This window comes from Cricetulus griseus, chromosome 3, assembly GCF_003668045.3.
Source record: "Cricetulus griseus strain 17A/GY chromosome 3, alternate assembly CriGri-PICRH-1.0, whole genome shotgun sequence".
NCBI classification, from domain to species: Eukaryota; Metazoa; Chordata; class Mammalia; order Rodentia; family Cricetidae; genus Cricetulus; species Cricetulus griseus.
This window is the reverse complement of record NC_048596.1, coordinates 6,430,532-6,450,400: the sequence shown is the minus strand read 5'-3', so window position 1 is coordinate 6,450,400 and position 19,869 is coordinate 6,430,532. Positions and strand designations below refer to the sequence as shown.

The 19,869-nt window shown below is 45.9% G+C and overlaps 1 protein-coding gene across 3 annotated transcripts in view; it reads right to left on the bottom strand.

Moving 5' to 3' along the window:
• Gpam (glycerol-3-phosphate acyltransferase, mitochondrial) overlaps positions 1-17,456 on the bottom strand; it is a 30,468-nt gene extending 13,012 nt beyond the window's left edge. For 2 of the 3 annotated variants that reach the window (XR_004768936.1, XM_027407008.2), the window contains exons 1-11: positions 17,319-17,456; positions 16,513-16,584; positions 15,508-15,638; positions 14,148-14,270; positions 12,160-12,233; positions 9,514-9,627; positions 6,978-7,124; positions 6,312-6,408; positions 4,752-4,888; positions 911-1,010; positions 424-636 (exon numbers count right to left, since the gene is read on the bottom strand). Coding sequence is in view for 2 of the 3 variants with exons in the window: in XM_027407008.2 (XP_027262809.1) it covers positions 424-636; positions 911-1,010; positions 4,752-4,888; positions 6,312-6,408; positions 6,978-7,124; positions 9,514-9,627; positions 12,160-12,233; positions 14,148-14,270; positions 15,508-15,609 (1,107 nt within the window). In the remaining variant the exon portion in view is untranslated. Of the gene's footprint in view, positions 1-423; positions 637-910; positions 1,011-4,751; positions 4,889-6,311; positions 6,409-6,977; positions 7,125-9,513; positions 9,628-12,159; positions 12,234-14,147; positions 14,271-15,507; positions 15,639-16,512; positions 16,585-16,771; positions 16,793-17,318 lie in introns of those variants that run through there. The other variant, XM_027407011.2, reaches the window with a different exon arrangement.
• Positions 17,457-19,869: the final 2,413 nt, after the last annotated feature.

Sequence of the window (19,869 nt, the reverse complement as noted above, 5' to 3'; positions counted from 1 at the left end):
CACCTGCAAACTAGTATGAGAGATGGGAGTAATTTTTTCAGGGCCCCAGGAATCTTCCCCACATCCTTCCTGTTTGCTCCCTCCAGGAGAGCCACTTGTCCTCAGAGAAAGCAAAGCATGAATAACCTCTCCGCCATGGTGGAGATCACACTCACGGACAAGTGACTTTTTTCTATCTCAATCCCATGATCAAGGCCAACACTGATGTGTGAGTTCCGTGCTTCTCCAGGCCCAGGGAAGCACAAGAGAATCACTCCCAAGCTGACAGCCAAGATGAAGGCAGCTCATCACGCCCACCCAGGACAGTTTAAGATAGGAAACAAGAACCGTGTTAGTAAATGTCACTGTGATCCAATGCTAACCACCAGATACAAAGGCGAAGCTTAAAAGGCCAAGTTGGCCTTGTGCTGGCTGGCTGCTTACCAGCTGTTCCCCATTGTAGTGACCTTCAATTATGCGATCGTAGGAGATGCCCACAGGGATGACAAGGATGTCAGGGATGGTGTTGGAGGACAGAGTGTCCACTACCACTGACAACAGCCCTGCCCGAGCACACGAGGTCTTCCCGCTCCGGGAACGGGTGCCTTCCAGGAAGATCTCCAGGAACTGCTGCTGCCGGAGTAGTTCAACTACATGCTGAGATGGGGAAAATTAGACATGGACTAAGACTGTGCGATTCAGAACAGCTTAATTTCAAACAAAACACAGGGGAGAGATCACTTCACCACAGACCAAACACTTCCCACCAAAGCTGTATCTGGGAGATGACCAAAACAGGATCACTCCTAACTATGCAGTCATCTCCCAAATGAAGGAACAAGTTTGTAAAAATCTTAGTTTCAGCACATCTCGGTGGTTCTCCCGTGACAGCTAGCACTGAGTGTCGAGGACAGCTAAAGTTCATGCCTACCCCATGAAGCAGCGCTCTGTAGAGAACGTCTTTTCGTCCATCGGGGGTCTCGTCGAGCCGCCTTCGGATGAAGAAGCCCCCAAGCTTGTGAATCAGCGTACTGCAAATGAGAGAACATGTGAATTATTTATAGGGAAAATGGAAAAAGAAGACTCAAACATCAAGTACTCCAAAGCATTTTCCATTCAGACAGAAAGCCCGTGTCACCCTAGTGTTGACAGCGGAGACACGGATGCTCATTTCCGTGTCACTGACATGCTTCACCCATCCCTCTGCCTTCGCAGAAGCGCTGCATAACTTCTACGCCAAAAGGGAGTTCCAATGTGATGTCATCCGCAAAGGCTGTGACACAGCTTTGAAGATTTTGGAATGCTTCTCAATTTACAAGTAGAGAGTCACTGCCTTAGGTTCCGTATCCACTGGTGAGTCCTCCAAGCTCTACGGACAGCTCCGTCCACTGGTCACGCAGATGGGTGGCCCTGGCTAAACTAAATGGCTCACAGCCTGACCAGATGGTACAGAAGTTAAGAGTACTGGCTGCTCAATGAGGATGCTGGTTCAATTCCCACCACCAACCATCTATAACTCCAGTTCCAAGAGATATGGCATGCTCTTCTAAACTCCTTGGGCACCAGGCACACAAGTGATGCTTATACATACATGCGGGCAAAACATTCATACACAAAAAGAAATACTTTTTAAAAATTAAGCATAAATGGGTCACACATACAAAACAAAGTCATGAGTTTGAGAAGGGATGGGACAGGGTTAACAGAGATGGGAGGGAAGTAGAAGTATGAGGAAGAGAATAATCAGACTACAGAAAACATCAAAAACAAAACCAATGGCTGAGCATGGCAGCACATGCCTTTACTCTCAGCAGTCAGGACGCAGAGACCATAGAATTTTCATGTTCAGCCTGGTTTACATTGCTGGCCAGCCAGAACTACAGAGTAAAACTCTGTCTCTCAGAAATGGGAAAAAAAATATTAAACAATAAAAAATAAAAAAATTTAGCATAAAATCCTGTCCATGCTCTCCAGACAATGAGTCTCAGACAAATAGACACTGGCCCTTGGCTAATTTGTAAAGTGAATAAATATTCTTTGGGGAAAATACTCTCGAATAACTAATGCTTAAAAGAGGGTCCCTATGATGAGGACAATATTATCTAACTGAAATCAAATCTAAGCATCCTTACAAAACAGAAAACAGGTGCTGGAGAGATGGCTCAGCAGTTAAGAGCACTGACTGCTCTCCCAGAGGACCCTGGTTCAATGCCCAGCACCCATGTGGAAGCTCAGAACCCTCTGTAACTCTAATTCCATGGGGTCAGATCTCCTCCTTTGGACTGTGTGTTTAGCAAAACAAAAGTTAGGTTCATTTGCATACACAGGAACAAAACAATTCTGCTTCCAATCCCAAGTCACTTGGATATGAAGTTAAAAGTTTCTGAGTCAGATTTCCTGAATTACAGCCCCTTCCTGGGCTTTTCAAATGGAATAACTGTTTTCAAATAGACATTAGCATTGCACTGTGGTAAGTACCAATACTCTATTATATTAAAATGTTAACATAAGAAGCCAGGTTAAGTGTAGAGTCACTCTGAAATTCTTCAGAATAAATTCATTGAATGAACAATGTCCCCTGAGATATGTTTTTGTCACTGTGGAGACTTAAATGTGATAAAAGGAAACTCTAAACAGACAAATTTGTCTACGGTCGGCTACATCTGAAGCAAAGGCAAGCTAAACAATGGCTGGCGTGAGTTCGGGAAAAGCAACACTCAATTATGAGAAACTATAAACATTTGGCACTTTACAAAAAGCCTCTCTGAAAACTACATCAGAAGGGAATGAATATATGAGCTATCTGAGCACCAGTGAACAGCCACCTTAGTTCTGAGACCAGGCATCTCTGTGTGTCTGTGTCTGTCTGCCTGCCTCTCTGTCTCTCCCCACAACCCCCCCCAGCCCCCCCAGTGCCTAGTATATGTGTGTGTGTGTGTGTGTGTGTGTGTGTGCGCGCACGCGCGCGCGCACACGCGCGCATGCACGCACATTCGAAGTCAGAGCACAACCACAAGTGTCTTCAATCAAGACCTACCTACATTTTGAGACTGGGTCTCTAACTGGCCTGGAACTTGACAAACAGGATAGGTTGGCTGGCCAGAGAGGCCCGAGGTTCCACCTGTCTCTGCCTTCCCAACACCAGGATTACAAGCAGACACCACACACCCAGACTCTTTCGAAGGAACCTCGGGCCCTCAAGCCTGGCAAGCAGTTTACCAACTGCACCATCTCCCCTGCCAACCTGTCTGATGATTTTCTAATTTAGCTTCTCTGTTCCTTGGCAATGAGAAAAGATGTCCTGGAGTATGGCATGCATGTTCTAGTCCCTGGGAAAGCATGGCTGTCCTGTAGGCTCCCACCACCATGTCACTATGCCAGCTGTTTGTCTGTGCTCCTGTTACATGACAATCTATGTGTCTTGTCCATATTTGCTTGAAGCTCATCAGAATAAACCCCACTGACTTCTGCTGACACCAGTCTGACTAGCTACAGCACTCTGGGGACCAGGACAGAGAGCCCTGCACCATGAGGCTGAGGCCAGGACTTTGAATGCCACTGTGGGAGGCCCCACCTGCCTGGCCACCAGCTTTTCATGCAGTTTCTCTGTGTGCACCTAACTCATGTCGGGTCACAGAGCTGACCTCAGTGCTCCGTGCTGCCTGGAGCTGAGAGTTGCGTTTCTCAGCTCCACCCAGTCCTCACTGGCTCTTCAGTGACCAGGCTTAGCTAGCTGACAGTAGATCCAGTCGCCTACACCCCTGCTGAGCTCACACCTGGACAAGCTCTGACACCTAGGAACTTAGTTCACTAATTTCTATTCAGTCTGCCTCTGCCCTCCTCCCCAGCAGCACAGCTATATCCTGATATAGTCACTTGCCTAAACGTTCAACAGAGTCAGGATTTTAATTTCTTCAAGGTCAGAAGGTCTGAACCCATCAGAGCCAAAGTCAGGACAAACACCAGCCCTCAGCTTAGAGTTGCTTTTGATCTGGCCCTTACTGTCTATGTGGCCGCCACCTCCAGCCTCTGGTCTTTCCTGACCCTCCTGGTGCACACTCCAACTTACCTACCGGTCCATCGTTTTCCTACCACCACGCTCTGCAGTCTGTGCCTCTGAATACCCTGTTCCCTTTGAGCAGAGTACACAGCAGCCTCTGCAAATGCGCAAACCTTTGGGTTGATTGGATTCTCCCCGTCAGCAGGACAAGGTAGTAGCAGTTACTCTTACCAACCTTTATCTGCCAGCACCTCACCTTCCTTTGACAAGTCTGGCACCTCATCCTACTTCATTGAGTTTTAATAGCTTTTCATTCCCATGATAAACGCTGTCCCTTGAGTTTACCTAACCACAGTCCAGCACATATCAAATCAGAAATAATGATGCTATCAGAAATACGGTGATGAATAATGCCATGTTTTGTGTACTAGCCAAAGGTTACACAATGAAGCATTACCTTTTTTGGTTGTGAGCCTAGCCTTTAACGGCTGAGCCACCTCCAGCCCAGTGAGCTGACTTTTTTAATAAAAATAAAACTAGGCATTTTCATAACAACTATCAAAATGGAACAAAAACAAACCCCAAATTTAAAACAATTTTTTTTTCTTTTCTTGAAACAAAGACTCACTATACAGCCCTGACAGGCCAGGAACTTGAAGTGTGGACAGAGACAGCCTAGAATTCAGAGATCCTCCTGCCTCAGCCTCTCCAATACTGTGATTACAGGTGTGTCCTGCGTGCTGACCTGGAATGCAGACGCAGCTGACCTCACCTGAAGATGGGGATGTTGAGGTTATTGCCCGACGCGATGTACGGAGCCTTGATGTTGTGGCAGAAGAGGATGAAGGTGAGCAGCAGGTAGTCGATGTGGGATCTGTGCACCGGCAGAAACAGGAGCGGCAGGTTCGTCTAGGGCAGACGGAGGGAGGGAGGGAGGAGGGAGGAGTCCACTTTAACTTTCTGCCCCACTTTGCTACTGCATTCTAGTTACAGTCACTCATCCCTGGCTCATCAGTGACTCCCTCTCTATAAGGGAGGGCAGGAGGGGAGGGGAGGGGAAGGGAGGGGAGGAGGAGAACAGGAGGGAGCAGGATGGTCGAGACGGGAGGATGGAAAGGGAGAGCAAGGGAAGAGATACCTTGATAGTGCAGAGGGTGCCGTTATGGGGCTACTGAGAAACCCGGACTAGGGAATTCCTAGGAATTCACAAGGATGACCCCAGCTAAGACACTAAGCGTTAGTGCAGAGGGTGCCTGAACTGGCTTCCCCTGTAAGCTGATTAACGACTATCTTAATTATCATCATTGACGACTATCTTAGTTATCATCATAGAATCTTTGTCCGGCAACTGATGGAAGTAGATGCAAAGATCCACAGCTAAGCACTGGGCCAAGCTCCCAGAGTCCAGTCGAAGAGAGGGAGGAGTGATAATATGAGCAAAGGGGTCAAGACCATTTTGGGACTACCCACAAAGACAGCTGACCTGAGCAAGTAGGAGCTCACTGACTCCGGACTGACAACAGAGGAACCTGCAAAGGACTAAACTAGGCCTTCTGAATGTGGGTGACAGTTATATGGCTTGGGCCACTGGCAATGGGACCAGGATTTATTCCTGGTGCTTGAACTGGCTTTTAGGAGCCCATTCTCTTTGGAGGGATACCATGGCTCAGCCTAGATGGGGGGGGGGGGGGGGTTGCCTTAGTCCTGCCTTAAAGTGAGGTGCTAGACTCCCCATGAGAATCCTTGATTCCCCAGGGGAAGCCTTACCCTCTCTGAGGAGTGGATAGAGGTGGGGAGAGCAGGAGGAGGGGAGGGAGTAGGAACTGGGATTGGTATGTAAAATGAGAAAAGATTCCTTTAAAATAAAAAATGATAAAAAAAAAAATGCTCCAATAAATCTTCAGTGCCTACGTATCTAGCTATGAGAGCTGCTATTTCATAGCGACTATTGGGGGAAGAACAACTTGAGCTCAGGTTGATCACACCTCTTCTAGAGGAAGTCTTCATTATGGAAAATGAGCAGAGGTTTGGGAGCCAGGCTGGTTTAGAACATGGAGACCTGAGCCAATGGTGCCCCTCTACCTACTCCTCTATTTGCTATGTATAAAACATAGCATGACTTGGTGTTCAGGGTTGTTGCGAGATAACTTATGAAAAGAATTCTATACACTTTTGATAGACCCTGCTTCTCTCCTGAAATAGTACTGCAGTTGTCACAAAATGGGAGACGCTTCAAATCCCTAACAGCAAAGAAGGGACTCTGAAAGAGCTCTAATGGCATACCACACACCCAGGGGAAACAGAGTGATAGGGCACAGAAATCAACCCTCACCTCTGTTGCAGCTTTGACCATCTCGAGCTGACCCTTGTGAATCTGAATGTTCCAGAAGAAGCTGTTGAAGAGCTTTAGCAGCACCCAGCCAGTCAGCCTGAAGAAATAAAAACACTTGAATCTATACAAACATAGACAAACATGTATATATTATAAATCTGCACACAGTTCACTTTTGTCTCCCACAGCTTCTGAGCCTACAACCTAAAAGCACTTGTAAATGACTTCACATGTGTGCACTTAGGCGTCTGGACTGACGAATGTGTGTTCCAATATAAACAGACACTGCTCACAGACACTCCTTGCTGTGGACAACAAACACATTTTTCTCTGCTAGCACTTAATCCTTCGAAGGCCATGCTAAATTGGAGAGCAAAAGGATGGTTCTAACACACACAACCACTCCCTGTAAGACACTAGACTCAGCCGTTTGAGGAGAACAGACAACACCCATAATAGAGCGACTGCTACCAATCAATGGGGACAAAGGCAGATGGAAGCCTCCGCTGTGCAGGTCGCATTTGAGTGGGTAGATTTAACACTGAAATACACCAGTGTCTTTTGTTCACATCTTTTCCTTGAGCTGGGAAAGGAAGACTCAATAGTTTAACCCACTGGATGGAGACACGCTGGCTTTGGCCTCAGGCCACCCACTGCCTTCACTACCTGATCATGCCTGGGGAGACAGTAGCAACCATTTCCTGCAGGATCTTCCGGGCTTTCTTTTTCACTTTCTGGATGGCTTTAGACTGTTGCTGGGCAGATCCATCCGGGTTCATCTCAGCAGCCACTTCAGCAATGGCCTCCTGGACTCTGATTTGAAAGTAAAAGTCAGACAATAAAACGGATTCTATGTTGCTGGATGTGTTCAGTATTTTCTAGACTATGCTAATGAATAGGATGGGAAAACAGAATAAAATGCCCATTGTCTTTAATATGCAGAAAATGCATGTTCTCTTTAAGAAGTAGTACAGCAGCAAGAGAAAGCTCAAGACCATTAGCCCTTGTTCACTATCAAAACTGAGGGCCTGGAGAGATGTCTCGGTGGCTAAGCGTCTGTACTGTTCTTGCAGAGGACCTGAATTTGATTCCCAGAACCCACATCAGGCAGCTCACAACTGCCTGTAATTCCAGCTCCAGTGGATTGACCAGCCCTCTGGCCTCTTCCTACACACACACACACACACACACACACACACACACACACACACACACACACACAAATAATAATAATACTAAAAATGGGCAATGCATTCCTAAGCCACAGAATCCCTTACAAATCTCAGATTCACTGAGTGACTGCTACGGAACTTGAATGCCCCAGTCATGTTACACTTTAGCAAAGTAAAGATGAAGAGAGTTACTCCTGTGCACATAACCCATGATGGAGAATGTACTCAACAAGATGCAAACTTTGTGGAAATGGCTTTATGCAACCTGGTATAGTAATCAAATTAAAACGAACTGCCACAAAAAGGTCAAAGTAGTGTATGATTTCCCTTAGAAATCATAAGTTGTCATTTGTTTGTATTACCACAGCACTAGAATTGTATGTAAAACTCTGTGAGAAGCGCTAAAGTGGAAATAACTATTTACTTTTTCTTTTGTCCAATTGATCCAGTCATTTTACCAAGGCAGAGTTCAGGATCAAAATCAGCACAGCCATAAGAAATGTGCTGAAGAAGAACCTCACCCCAGTCAGACAGATCTTCTCTTGACTAAGAGCAACCCCACCACCCTAGTGACCTGAAGGTTTTCCCTAGACAGCGTTTACTGCACGGGCCTAGCATGTTTCCCTAGACAGCATTTACTGCACGGGCCTAGCATGTTTCTCTAGACAGCATTTACTGCACGGGCCTAGCATGTTTCCCTAGACAGCGTTTACTGCACGGCCCTAGCATGTTTCCCTAGACAGCATTTACTGCACGGGCCTAGCATGTTTCCCTAGACAGCGTTTACTGCATGGGCCTAGCATGTTTCTCTAGACAGCATTTACTGCACGGGCCTAGCATGTTCCTCTGGGTATCTAATATGACACCTCCACTCTCACCTAGTCGGCAATTCATTTAACATGTTTTCCTAAGTACTTACTATGAACCAGCACTATTGGGGATGAAGCCACAACCCCTGACAGGGCTATAAACAAACTTCATGAATTTCAAGTTTTCAGTCTCCCCATCTCCAGTCTCCAGTTCCAGTCACACCCAAGAGGTGAAGCAGAGAAACTCCCACCCAAGTCCCTACACTTAGTGGATCAGAAAACCACCCCAAAAGCTATGGAGCAAACTGACTTTAAATTAAAGGTAAATGAAACTACCTCACACTTCCTAGCTCTCCGTGGTCTCCCCTGATCTAAGAGATAAGATTCTCTGTAACTTCTGGAATTCTTTTCGGTGGGTAGTGAAGGCTGCTGGGCAGGGTTAGGGTGAAGTCACTAGACCTCTGAAGAAGGCTTCCAGCTACCTGGGCAATCTAATCATTCTGTCCCCGGTGAAGCTCAGTGGCTCACCTATCTCCCTCAGAGAGAACTCTGTCCCTACTATTGTTTTCCTTAGCTCACCCATAATCCCCTGCAGTTATTTACACTGCAAAACTACCTAAACACCCTTGTTTCCCTTTCCCCTGCAACTACTCCAGTTTCTCGCTGCATCAGGCAATGGCTTTGCTGGAGGCTGGTACATATTAGTGAAGGTGTGCAGTTCTTTTTCCTGGTAGTCTGCTGAGGTCAGCCTCCCTGGCAGGCAAACACTTTCTCAGAGAGCAAAGAATCTTATCCCCAAGACTATAGCTGTGGCTTCCTACTACAAGGGCTTGGACTTAGGTTCTCAGTAACCATTAGACAACATACCAAGCACCTCTCTTTGGACTGTCAAAACAGAAAATGGGTTGTCCCCAATATTCATGTTACAGAAGGCTGATGGGGAACCCTAGGCACATGTGCACGTCTCTAACAGTAGCTAGCTAGGTCTTGCCTTTCACACTCTAGAAGACTATTCAGTAACTGTCCAATCCACCTTCACCACACCTTCCACCCCCCTGACTTTCCTCCATGTCTTTTGTGGCTTAACACTCACTGTTCGGAAATGTCAGCATTTCCCTAGAGAAAAGCAGAGAAATCAACAGAAGAGGCTTCACTCCCTCTGCCCTCCCACTGCCACACATCTGGCCTGTCCCCACCTTATCAACAGTGTCCCCCACTCACCTGCTGCTGTTCAGAACGTTTTCAGTGACACTGGTGGCAAACATGCCCTTATGGACATCCCGCTCTTGAACAAAAAGGATGTAAGAAAGTCGTCTTGCCAGCCATCCTCGGTGCCTGCAACACACACACACACACAACACATGCCTTCTCAGTAAGTCCTCCAGCACACCTCCACCACACAGTGATTTCCCACTCACAGAGAGAGCTTCGGCCACTTATTCCAGACTATGGTCCTCGAGGTCGGGGTGCTATACAAACATTTTGACTCATAATTGCTTTTGTATACTCTCATGTAAAACTGAAACTTGGAAATTGTATATCAATGCTCAAATTGTCCTATTTTTCTGAATAGTAACCCAAATCTAAAAACAAAAGAAAAATGTGACTTTCTCAATAGCATTACAGAGACAGCAAGTAGGATGTTACCCATTAGCTACATATGAGCAGGGGTAGACAGAGATGTGTACAGCTTAGAGCCACAACATTAGGCTACAAACAGGAAACTTGGAGGTCTCTTCCAACACAAAGGGCTATTTTTTGTATTAACACGTTCTTCCGAGATAAGCACTGAGTCTCAAATTGGATTAAAAGGTAATGAAATGAGACATTCAACTTTTGAATGTTTCAAATTTTCACTGTAAGCACACATCAGGTCTATCTAAGGGGAAGGACATGCTCTTATAGGTAATACAACTATGTGGTGATTAGCAGGAGGTATAGGGATACATTTCACAGTAAGAAGCTATGAATCTCACGCTAATGATTTGAAAGCACGTCTGATAATGGCATAAGGCAACATTATTATTTTCTCCACGGTGATACTGACGGCAGATTCAAACATGAGGTCAATAGCCCTGAAAAGACGCAAAGAGTGGAACCGTCTGTGAGTAACTTCTCATGTCTCCTGACTTCTTCCCTGTTTCCAGCTTCAGAAAGCTTAGCTCTCTGTGTTGCATTCTCCCTAAACCCTTTCCAGTGAATATTTTCAGATGATCACTACAAAAAACCTAAGCGCTCTCTGAAATGCCTTTTCGACCTATGAAGCATGGCGTTTGTGTGGTGTGGAGGTGTGGGTGAGTGAACACCTGAGAATACAAGAGAGAAGTAGTACACACGGATGTGAGGGGATGTGAGGGGACCTGGGCATCGCAGCAGGACAGTGCACACCCTGTGCTCATAACAGCTTTAAAAGCGTTTAGCCGTTGTCATTTAACACACAAGCAGCTCACAGGCAACTTGTTTCAGGTAATAGTTTGAGCTACCATCAAGTCAATACAGCCTATGCCATTTAAAATGTCTTTAACATTACTCCAAACAGGGATAACAGACAAAAAATTGACTTCGTATGTAAAATGTCCTTTACACGAAGAAGAAACTGCTTCTTTACTGAGGGTCACAGTCATATCAACTAAGAAACAGGAAATAAAAACAAATTTTGTGGACCACTCTCTCCTCTCTGCTTTAAATTTAAACAAAGAAGACAGAGGGAAACCTGAGAAATGAAAAGAAAAAAAAGTTGGGTTTGGACTCTGGTTCTATTACAAAGGCAAATTTAACACACAAGCAGATCTCGATACTCACAAGACCCTCTTCACCCTGGTAAGAGCAGTGCCATCGAGGACCAAATCCGTGTACTACATTCTTGGATCACCTTTCATAGAATTTCAGCATTTCCCATAACCAAGAACACCTCTTAGCACCTTTAGGCATCTGTTCTTGGGACCGTAAGGACCAGGGGCATTTTGACTGCTGTTTCTCTTGCTTCGCAGACACACAGTCTACCTTTCCCTTATCCTCTTGAATTATGAAGCAAAGGCTCCTTTCTCCCTGGCACCTACCAAGTCCCATGTACTGGAATTTGGAAGTCAAAATTATCTTTGGTAAATAAATCAAAGAACATTTACTGCAGGGAGGGGACCAACAGGACCAAAGGGAAAGAGGGAGTTGAATCTGAGCAAAGTACTGTGATGTACATCATGAAAATATAATGAAACTCAACATTCTGTACAACAGATGCTATTAAAAGGGGGCATTTACTCGGGAAAGAATATGTTCCAGGACTCTACAGAGTGGGGAGGTTTTTTAAGCATTTGTTCTATTTTTTTAATTATTGTGTTGGTCTGCAACTGTACACGTGTTGGTGTGTGACTGCACACATGTGCTGGTATATGACTACACACATGTGAACATATATGGCCATCAGAGATGTGTCAGGAGTTGACGCTCTCCTTCCATAGTGGGTTACAGTAATCCAACTTAGGAGGTCATCAGCTAGGACATCTCATTGGCCACATTTATATGTTTTGAAGTATGAAACAGTTACAAAGTATCATAAGACATTCAAACCTACATCTCTTTTGTCAAAGAAATACTTCCCACTGCATAACAAAAGCCAGTACCTACATGTGTTAAAGAATACCACAGGTGACAGCTACACCACATGGGCATGCCTGACAGTAGGGCAGCAGTAACCATGGCGGGCCTCGGAGGCTGTCTGTCCTGCGTCTACTCTTTAGATGAACTTACTGCTTCAAAGGCTCACACTCTATCCACTCTAGAAACCACGAGTTTACCTTAAAGTAGCTAATTAGCGTTACGGAATTTTACTTCTAAGACTTATTACAAGTATAGAAAATGTCTTTTTACCTTGTGTGAGTTTCATTGATATAAATAACATTCCGCAAACCCAGAGATGGGATACTGGGGTTGAAAAATCTTTCCTAAAAGAACAAAATGAATGCAGACATGAATTCACAGCTGGATTGGAGGTCACGAATCCCAGTGATGTCTCTAGAAGACACTTAAATTCAAGCTGCTTCAAAACTTACAGAATGAAGGCGGGCACCTTTAATCCCAGCACTCGGGAGGCAGAGGCAGGCGGATCTCTGTGAGTTTGAGGCCAGCCTGGTCTCCAGAGCGAGTGCCAGGATAGGCTCCAAAGCTACACAGAGAAACCGTGTCTCGAAAACCCAAAAAATTTACAGAATGAAGAAAACACATGTTTTAGTAAATAGTACTTTTTGTACTTTAAAGATAGTCACAAACTCAAGTTTAACTTTGAAACGCTGAAACCAAAGGTCAGGAATCCCTCCCCTTTCCCACCCCTGCTCCCTCCTCTACTAAGCAGGACCCACAATCGGTCACAGATTTCAGTGTCCCCAAATGCAAACTATTATCCTAAACACCAGTTACTATTGTGGTAAACCCCTAGGCCCATAAGACACATGAAAATTACTCATTATATGAGTAAGAAAATTGAAGCTGTCAAAACTTGAGCATTCAGACATTTCCCTTCCCTAAAACAACCGACCACCTAATGGTCACCTAAAAGTACATCCATCTACCAGCCACTCTCTTTACAGGAGATCTTGAAAAGACAGTCTACCCTTTTAACAATGTGAGCAAGACAGTAAAAGTCCAAGAAATAAATACAAAAACATGTGTCAATAAGATGTAAAAAATTACTTCAATGAAATTCTTTACCAAAAAAAAAAAAAAAAAAAAAACAGGGTTTCAAAAAATGGCTCTCAAATATCAAGAACGTTAAAAAATTTACTAACAAATTTTTTTGAATGAGCATGGAAAAAATCCAAGAAGAATGTAGTTCCATCCATAACTATCTCTACACAAAAAACAGCCTGTTACAATATATCTACCCAACCCCAGTAACTGGTGCAAAGCTCTGGCTGACAATACACTGTAACACTGAGGTTGCAATATTGTTTGGTGTAAAACTGTCCTTAAGGCATCATCTTGCATTCAAAATTAGAGTTAAGGTATTATCTTGTGTTCAAAATTAGAATTAGGTGAGAGGCCAGTCTAAAAACAAAAGCCACATGACCTACTTAAATTTTTGTTCCCACTGACCTCTAAATCCCAAGTGGTCTCACTCTTGGATGGGCAATTTTCATACTTCCTCAGTTGTAACAAATTCCTGCATTAAGGCACTTACTGTTTAAAAGGGGCATCTCTAACAAGCCATTCTTGAGCAGACCTGAACACGGACTAAGAACTGCTCAGGCTCTGCCTAAATCTCACCAATATTAATAAAGTCCTGTATGCCAGACTCAGAACTACACCTCCTGCCAAGCCAGCCACCAGTGGAAAATTCACACAAATTATAAGCAACCTCTCTGTAAACAACAGTTTCTGATTCCTAAATATTTGGTCCATCCCAACAACAGCTTAACAACTTAAACAACCTTTCAAAATGTAACTCTAGCCTTGGAACAGTAGGGAAGGAAATTCTAGGGTTGCCAACTCATCCCTCTACCAAAGGCCATTAGCAGCTCACCTTTCACCCAGTCGGCTCTTCTCAGGGAATGAGGAAGATGTGGGCATGCTTATTTCTCAACAAAATAACAAAAACCAAGGGCATTCTTGCAGGCTAAAAGTCAGCACCCAGCAGGTATTGAGCACCCCACCAACTCAACGGATATTAACTCAAAGTAAAATCTACTCTTCCCCCTAACTGTAAACCAATTACTACTGAGTAGATTAATAAGTCCATTTCTTTACCAGAAACTTTTAACTTATAAGCAGGGGTCTTGGTTCTGAAGGAATCAAATTCACTAAGACCCAACAACAAAATCCACATAAGTGAAGCCCTCTGTGGTGAGTAGGAGAGATCTTACCCAGCTCTGTGGTGTGCAGGAATAACAGCACCTTCCCACGAAGGGCCTCTTCCGGCTCATGAGGCTCTCCTTCCATTTTAACGTTGCAGATCTGAAGAAGGTAGTTTTGAATCCACAGTCACCCTGGTAGATATAAGGCAGAAATTGTGTCTCAATGGCAGAGAACTGTTCTCATCCCCTTGGGTCTCTAAAACTAGGATATTTCAAATAAAACAGAAAGTTATGCTGTTTCTTTCTTTGGGCAGTATAATTACATGTGCCGTGAGTGTTCCCATGTAAAGCCATCTTGTTCCCCAATTACCACCTGGGAAAAAAGGTTGTTACAGAAGGGAAAGTTGGTTTCCTAAAAACATAGTTTGTAACAGTTGCTACATGCTTGACACAGCATTCACAGGTTTTATCAGTTTTGATGTTCACCAGAGGGCAAACAGTAAAAACATGGCATACATATTACCCAGTGGAATATGATTCAGCCACAAAAAGGGATGAAACCCAAAAAAGCCTGGGGTTCATTATGTTAACAATAACCAGGCACACAAAAGCTTACACCTGCAAGTTGAAAATGTTGACCTCACAGAAGCAGAGAATAGAAGAGTAACCGAAGTTCAAAGGTCAAAGGGACTTCTGACAGTGGGATCAGGAAATCAGACTCCTGAATCCCCATGCTCAGTCAGCCTCACGCCCTTCCAGTCATTCCTGCAGGAAAGCTACGAAGGCCTAATGCAGCAAGCAGGCATTCTTACAGTATTTTAGAGCAAAAATGAAGTATGCTTCATGGTGTTCTCTTAGCAAGAGCACTGAAAGGCAAGGATTTAAAGCTGAGACAGTTTGACTGGAGTCAAACTCTGCCCAACTGTGTTGAGATTTCTCTTTAACTTCGGGTTTGTTTATTGTTCAGATCTCACTGATACGACAGTCTTAAAATTAACCAAATACTGTTATAAACTTGTATTGAGGTATTTGAAATACTCTGTAATTTGAAATGCCTGTTTTTTTCAATTAGTTTAATAAGCAAGTTTCCCATTTTTAATGTTTTTAGAGCTCATTTCCATTATAAAATTCATGCTTACTAAATATAAGTTGTGTAGTAGATACCGAAACAAAAAGAGTTTATGAGCATACTACCCAAAACAATGGCTACTATTTATGTGTTTATGCCTCCAGACAAGTAATTTGCTTCTTAATATAATCACTATTTCGAAATTTTCCATCCAATTTTTCTTGCTAATTAATACTACTAAAAACTTTAAATTATTCTTAGACTGCAAAACCACTTCTAACAGCTGGAAGCAGTTTCTGCAGTGATTAGTCTACTTGGTACGAGGCAAACAGTTCTACCATTCTGAAGATTTAAGCTTACCCAATCCTCAGTTGCGTGTTTACATCGGCCGAGGCTGTACTCTGATGAATTGGGCAGATAAGAAACGTCTATCGTGCCAAGTGTCACTGAAGACTCATCCATGTCACAACGTGGGAGTCCCGAATCATGTGCTGTAAGAAAAAAGTAACACTCAAGGAAGCATCCAGAGACAGTGCCAGGTCTGCAGGGTCCCGGTCAGAAACAGGATAGCAAATGAACTGACAGATTTCTGGTTCAGTTAGTAGCTGCATTAAAAACTCCAGATTGGTAGAAGAGTGCTTTTCTGGCTTGACGTATTGATGTTTCTGCTGAGCTGCCCTGACCACAGAGGAAAAAGTCAACATTTGTATACCAGTATTTCCTAAGCATACAAGAATACAACATGTGTACCTTTTGGATTCCTGAGCAAAACTGACATAGAGTCACCTGTAAGAACCAAGGGCTTAATGCTGGCGTGCAACGAACTACTGCACTTTGTTAATAACCGAGTAATTCCTGAGAGGATGACAGCAAACGTTTTTACTATTTATTTATGAGTAGGTGTGCATGTGTGCATATGAGTACCTGAGGGAGCCATGACAGGGCATCAGACCCCCTGGAGCTAGAGTTACAGGTGGTTGTGGGGCACCTGATGCAGGTGCTGGGAACCACACTCTGGTCCTCTGAAAGATCAGCAAACACACTTAACCACTGACCCACCTCTCCAGCTGCAGCATAAGCTTACTTAGTGCAACACACGTTATATGTATGAGTACAGGGGTTTCCTTTTAATTTTGAAAAACTTTCTTGTACAATCTTTAATTATTTTAGCTATAGGCTATTTCTCACCTAGCATAAGAGTCTTCTCTTAAAACCCAAAGACCACCTCAGAAACAGTGTTCTCTAAAGGGAACACGTGGACTCTCGACACCCCCACGTGGATTTGTTCCAGTAACTGTTCAGCCTCAAAACACCTGCATCTGCCTAAGCAGTCAGCTGACAGCTGAGACCCCTAAAGCATCTCACCTGGGGGGAACGGCCCTCAGCTACCAACTTCCTGTCCAGAATGGCCACACAACGGGGGGAGCACGCTGCCGCCTGGGGAAAGAAAGGAGGAGATCAGAGGAGGAGGAGGAGGAGGAGGAGGCCAGTGCCAAGAGGAGTCCACGCCTTGCTCCTCCCTCCCGCCCCATAGGGTTTACCCGAGGTCAAGGCAGATTTTTTTTTTTCTGGAGAGGCGAGGAGGAATTTAAAAAAAGGAGAAGAAAGAAAGAAAACCTAAAACCTGAAAGCGTCCAGACAGCTGTGCCGAGCAGGGCACAGAACCCAGTCTGACGGTGGGACAGAGGCAGAGGCAAGCAGGCCCCTCTGGAGTTCAAGCCCCGGCCGGCTGCACGCGCCGCGCCTGGGTCCGGACGAGTCCGGGAGCTGCTATCCGCGCCTGGCTTGGCCGGTCTGGGAAAGGAGCAGCCAAACCCGCCGGGCCCGGCTGGGGTGCAGGGAGGGCGGGGTCCCCACGGCGCGCCCGGGCGGTCCCGCCGCGCGTGGCAGCTGTCAGCGGGCGGCCCCCAGGGCCAGCGGCTCGCCCAGCTGCCTCGGCCTCCCCGGGGCTCCGAGACCACGGCCCCGCCGCCGCCCGCCGCCGGCCGCCGCTGCCCGGTCCCGCGGCGCTGCCGCCGCTCGCCGGTCCCGCGGGCGCTGCCCCGCCGCCCGGTCCCGCGGGCGCTGCCAGCCCACCTGCCGCGGAGCCCGGCCCACTCGGGGGACCTCGGAGCTCGCCCGGGACGCTTGCAAAGCCCCGGGCGGGCCCGGCGAGAGCGGCGCCCACGCACCTGTCCCGCGCTCCGGGCCCGCGGCGTCCGCGCCGCAGCCCGCGCCACGCTCCGCTCCACCCGCCCCGGCAGCTCGCGCCAGGGCGCCCGCAGCTGCCAGCGCTCCGGCTCTGTGCCTGCAGCGGCGGCGGCGCGCCGTGATGACGCGGGCGAGCGGCGCGCGGCAGTGACGTTGGCGGCGGCGGCCGGCCGCTGGGCCTGGCATAAGGCGCTTGCACGGAGGGTAGGCGCCGAGCGAGCGTGGGGAGTGAGCCTAAAGGGTTACGCTGCCCGTGCATGCTGCGTGCACGCTTCGCGCGCGGGTCGGCGGGCCTGTCTGTCTGTCTGTCTGCTGTCTGTCTGCCACCTTCCCTGGGTGACCTCAGCTGACCTGCGTGCGGTGGAGTGCATGGGGCTCTGTGTGTTCAGGCGCCCACGCGTGATCTTGCCCTTTTACGAGACGGGTGAGAGTAAGCGGAATTTGTTAAGAATGTGGGGGCGGCCGGGGGCTCGTTGCAGAAGGCAGCGTTGTGAAATATCTGTGAGTGGCTGAGCCTCAGGAGAGGAGAAAAAAAAAAAAAATGAAGAATGGATAAGGTCCTACGGCTTGAGAGATACAAAACCGCCAAGGCAGGAAGAGTTAGCTTTTTCCTTTGAGGTACATTGCGCAAAACAGTGTGTGCGGTGATTGTGCTAAATGGCCGTGTTCTGACTTCCTAGGGGTGCTGAAATGTACATTTCCAATGTTCTCACACAAAAACTGCTGTGTGTGTGAAATAATGGAATGCCAATTAGCTCAACATACTTACTTTGCATTGTATTCAAAAATCAACAGCACTTTGCTGTGTGTCTTTGTGTGTGTGTGTTGCAATTAAAAATACCTTTTTAAAAAACGGCTTGAAGAAGTCCGGGTCAAACTTTGCCTCACTTGAGCCATTTAAACAAAACGACACTGGGCAGGAAGAGGCTCTTGCAATATTTGCCAACGCTATCGACAAGGGTGATGGTTATCAAAAGCATTTGCTATTAAAATGAAAAAGCTGTACCGCTCAGCACACATTAAATATGAACTAGAATCTGGGAGCACGGAGATAATTAAGGCATGGCCTCTGTCCTCAAGTCACTGCTGTTGGTTCTTGTCCATCTTGTATGCTCTCACTCTAGTCTGCTCCAATAAATCTTTGTGCATGAATAACCCAATAAAAACTTACCCAGAGCTCCCTAGTATTGAAATCCCTGGGCCCGGCAGGCACATCAAGCCTACAACAGTGAGTGAGCCTCTCTTTGCCCACTTCCCCAGCAGTTGTCCCTGCCATGGTCCTGAGACATGCTATGATGCTCCTCCCTAAACTGGTTCTCCAGGCCTCCCCTATTCACTCCTGTTCTCAATTATCACATTCCCCGGTGACATCTCAAAGATTAACAATGGCACCATGTCTCAGGTCCTTATCAATCTGTGTCAGGATTCCACAAGGATACAAACCCATGAAGGCAGTGCCTTGCACCAGAGCCATAATCAACGCTCAGTGCCATGTTATAATAAGCTCCCCATAAACACCTGAAGCTGGGGCACAAGAAAAACAAGAGTTTCTTAGCTTGACCTTCCTACTTCTCTTTATAAACCATCCCAAGAAGCAAATATTCTCTTTTGGAAAACAACCCTGGAGAGTGGAAGTGGATGTTCATAGAAGAAGCAATATAGACCTTGAAGTCAAAGACCCTGCTTTATTTAGCCTCACATGTATCTTAGCAAAAAGCAAACACACTTCACTAAAGTCCTGGAGCACTGTATGCTAACTACAAAGAGTAATTCTTATCCCAAAACATGAAATTTTGTGCACAGCATACTTGTCCCTAACAACAAAACAAAACATGGAAGGAGGGAAAAAAAAAAAAACCAACATGAAATGAAGTAGAAAGGCTGACAACAGAGAAGTTCTAGAATCTAAGCCAGAGGGAAAATGTGTCTTACATAAAGCTCAGTTGTATGGACTCTTCCTGCACAAGGGTTACTGTATTTGTAAATGTTGATTGCCCTGCCAAGAAGTTCAGGTTACTAATGAAAATTGTTTTGGAAACAGGTGACACCCTAAGCAATCTATTCTATCAACAGTAACCAGTCCAGCCAGTCAAGATGGAGCAATGAGTGAATTCACTGCCTGGTTTAACAACAAAAAACAAACAAGCAGACATAAAAAAAAAAAAATGGCATTCAAACATGATGTGCCTGAGATGGACAGTCCAGGGGGAGGGAAGCAAATGAGTTAAGCCCTATAATTGTGTTGATTTATCGCCTAGAACAAGTTATCAGGCTTCAGTACAAAAAGGAGAAACTCAGAGGTTTAGGTAGACTGCGAGACTATGGGTGTTGGATCTGGAGCAGAGTCCCAGAGAGGAGAAAGCTATGTGGCACAGGCATCCATGAAGACCTGCAGATGTCAGTCCAATCTTCAGCTAATTAGCCTACAATGTCAGGAAGCTGTCCAGGCACAGGAAGAAGAACACAACCATGAAGAGAGGAAAGAACACTCGCTGTGGCTTGCACAAGATGGGGATTATTCTTGTTCCTACA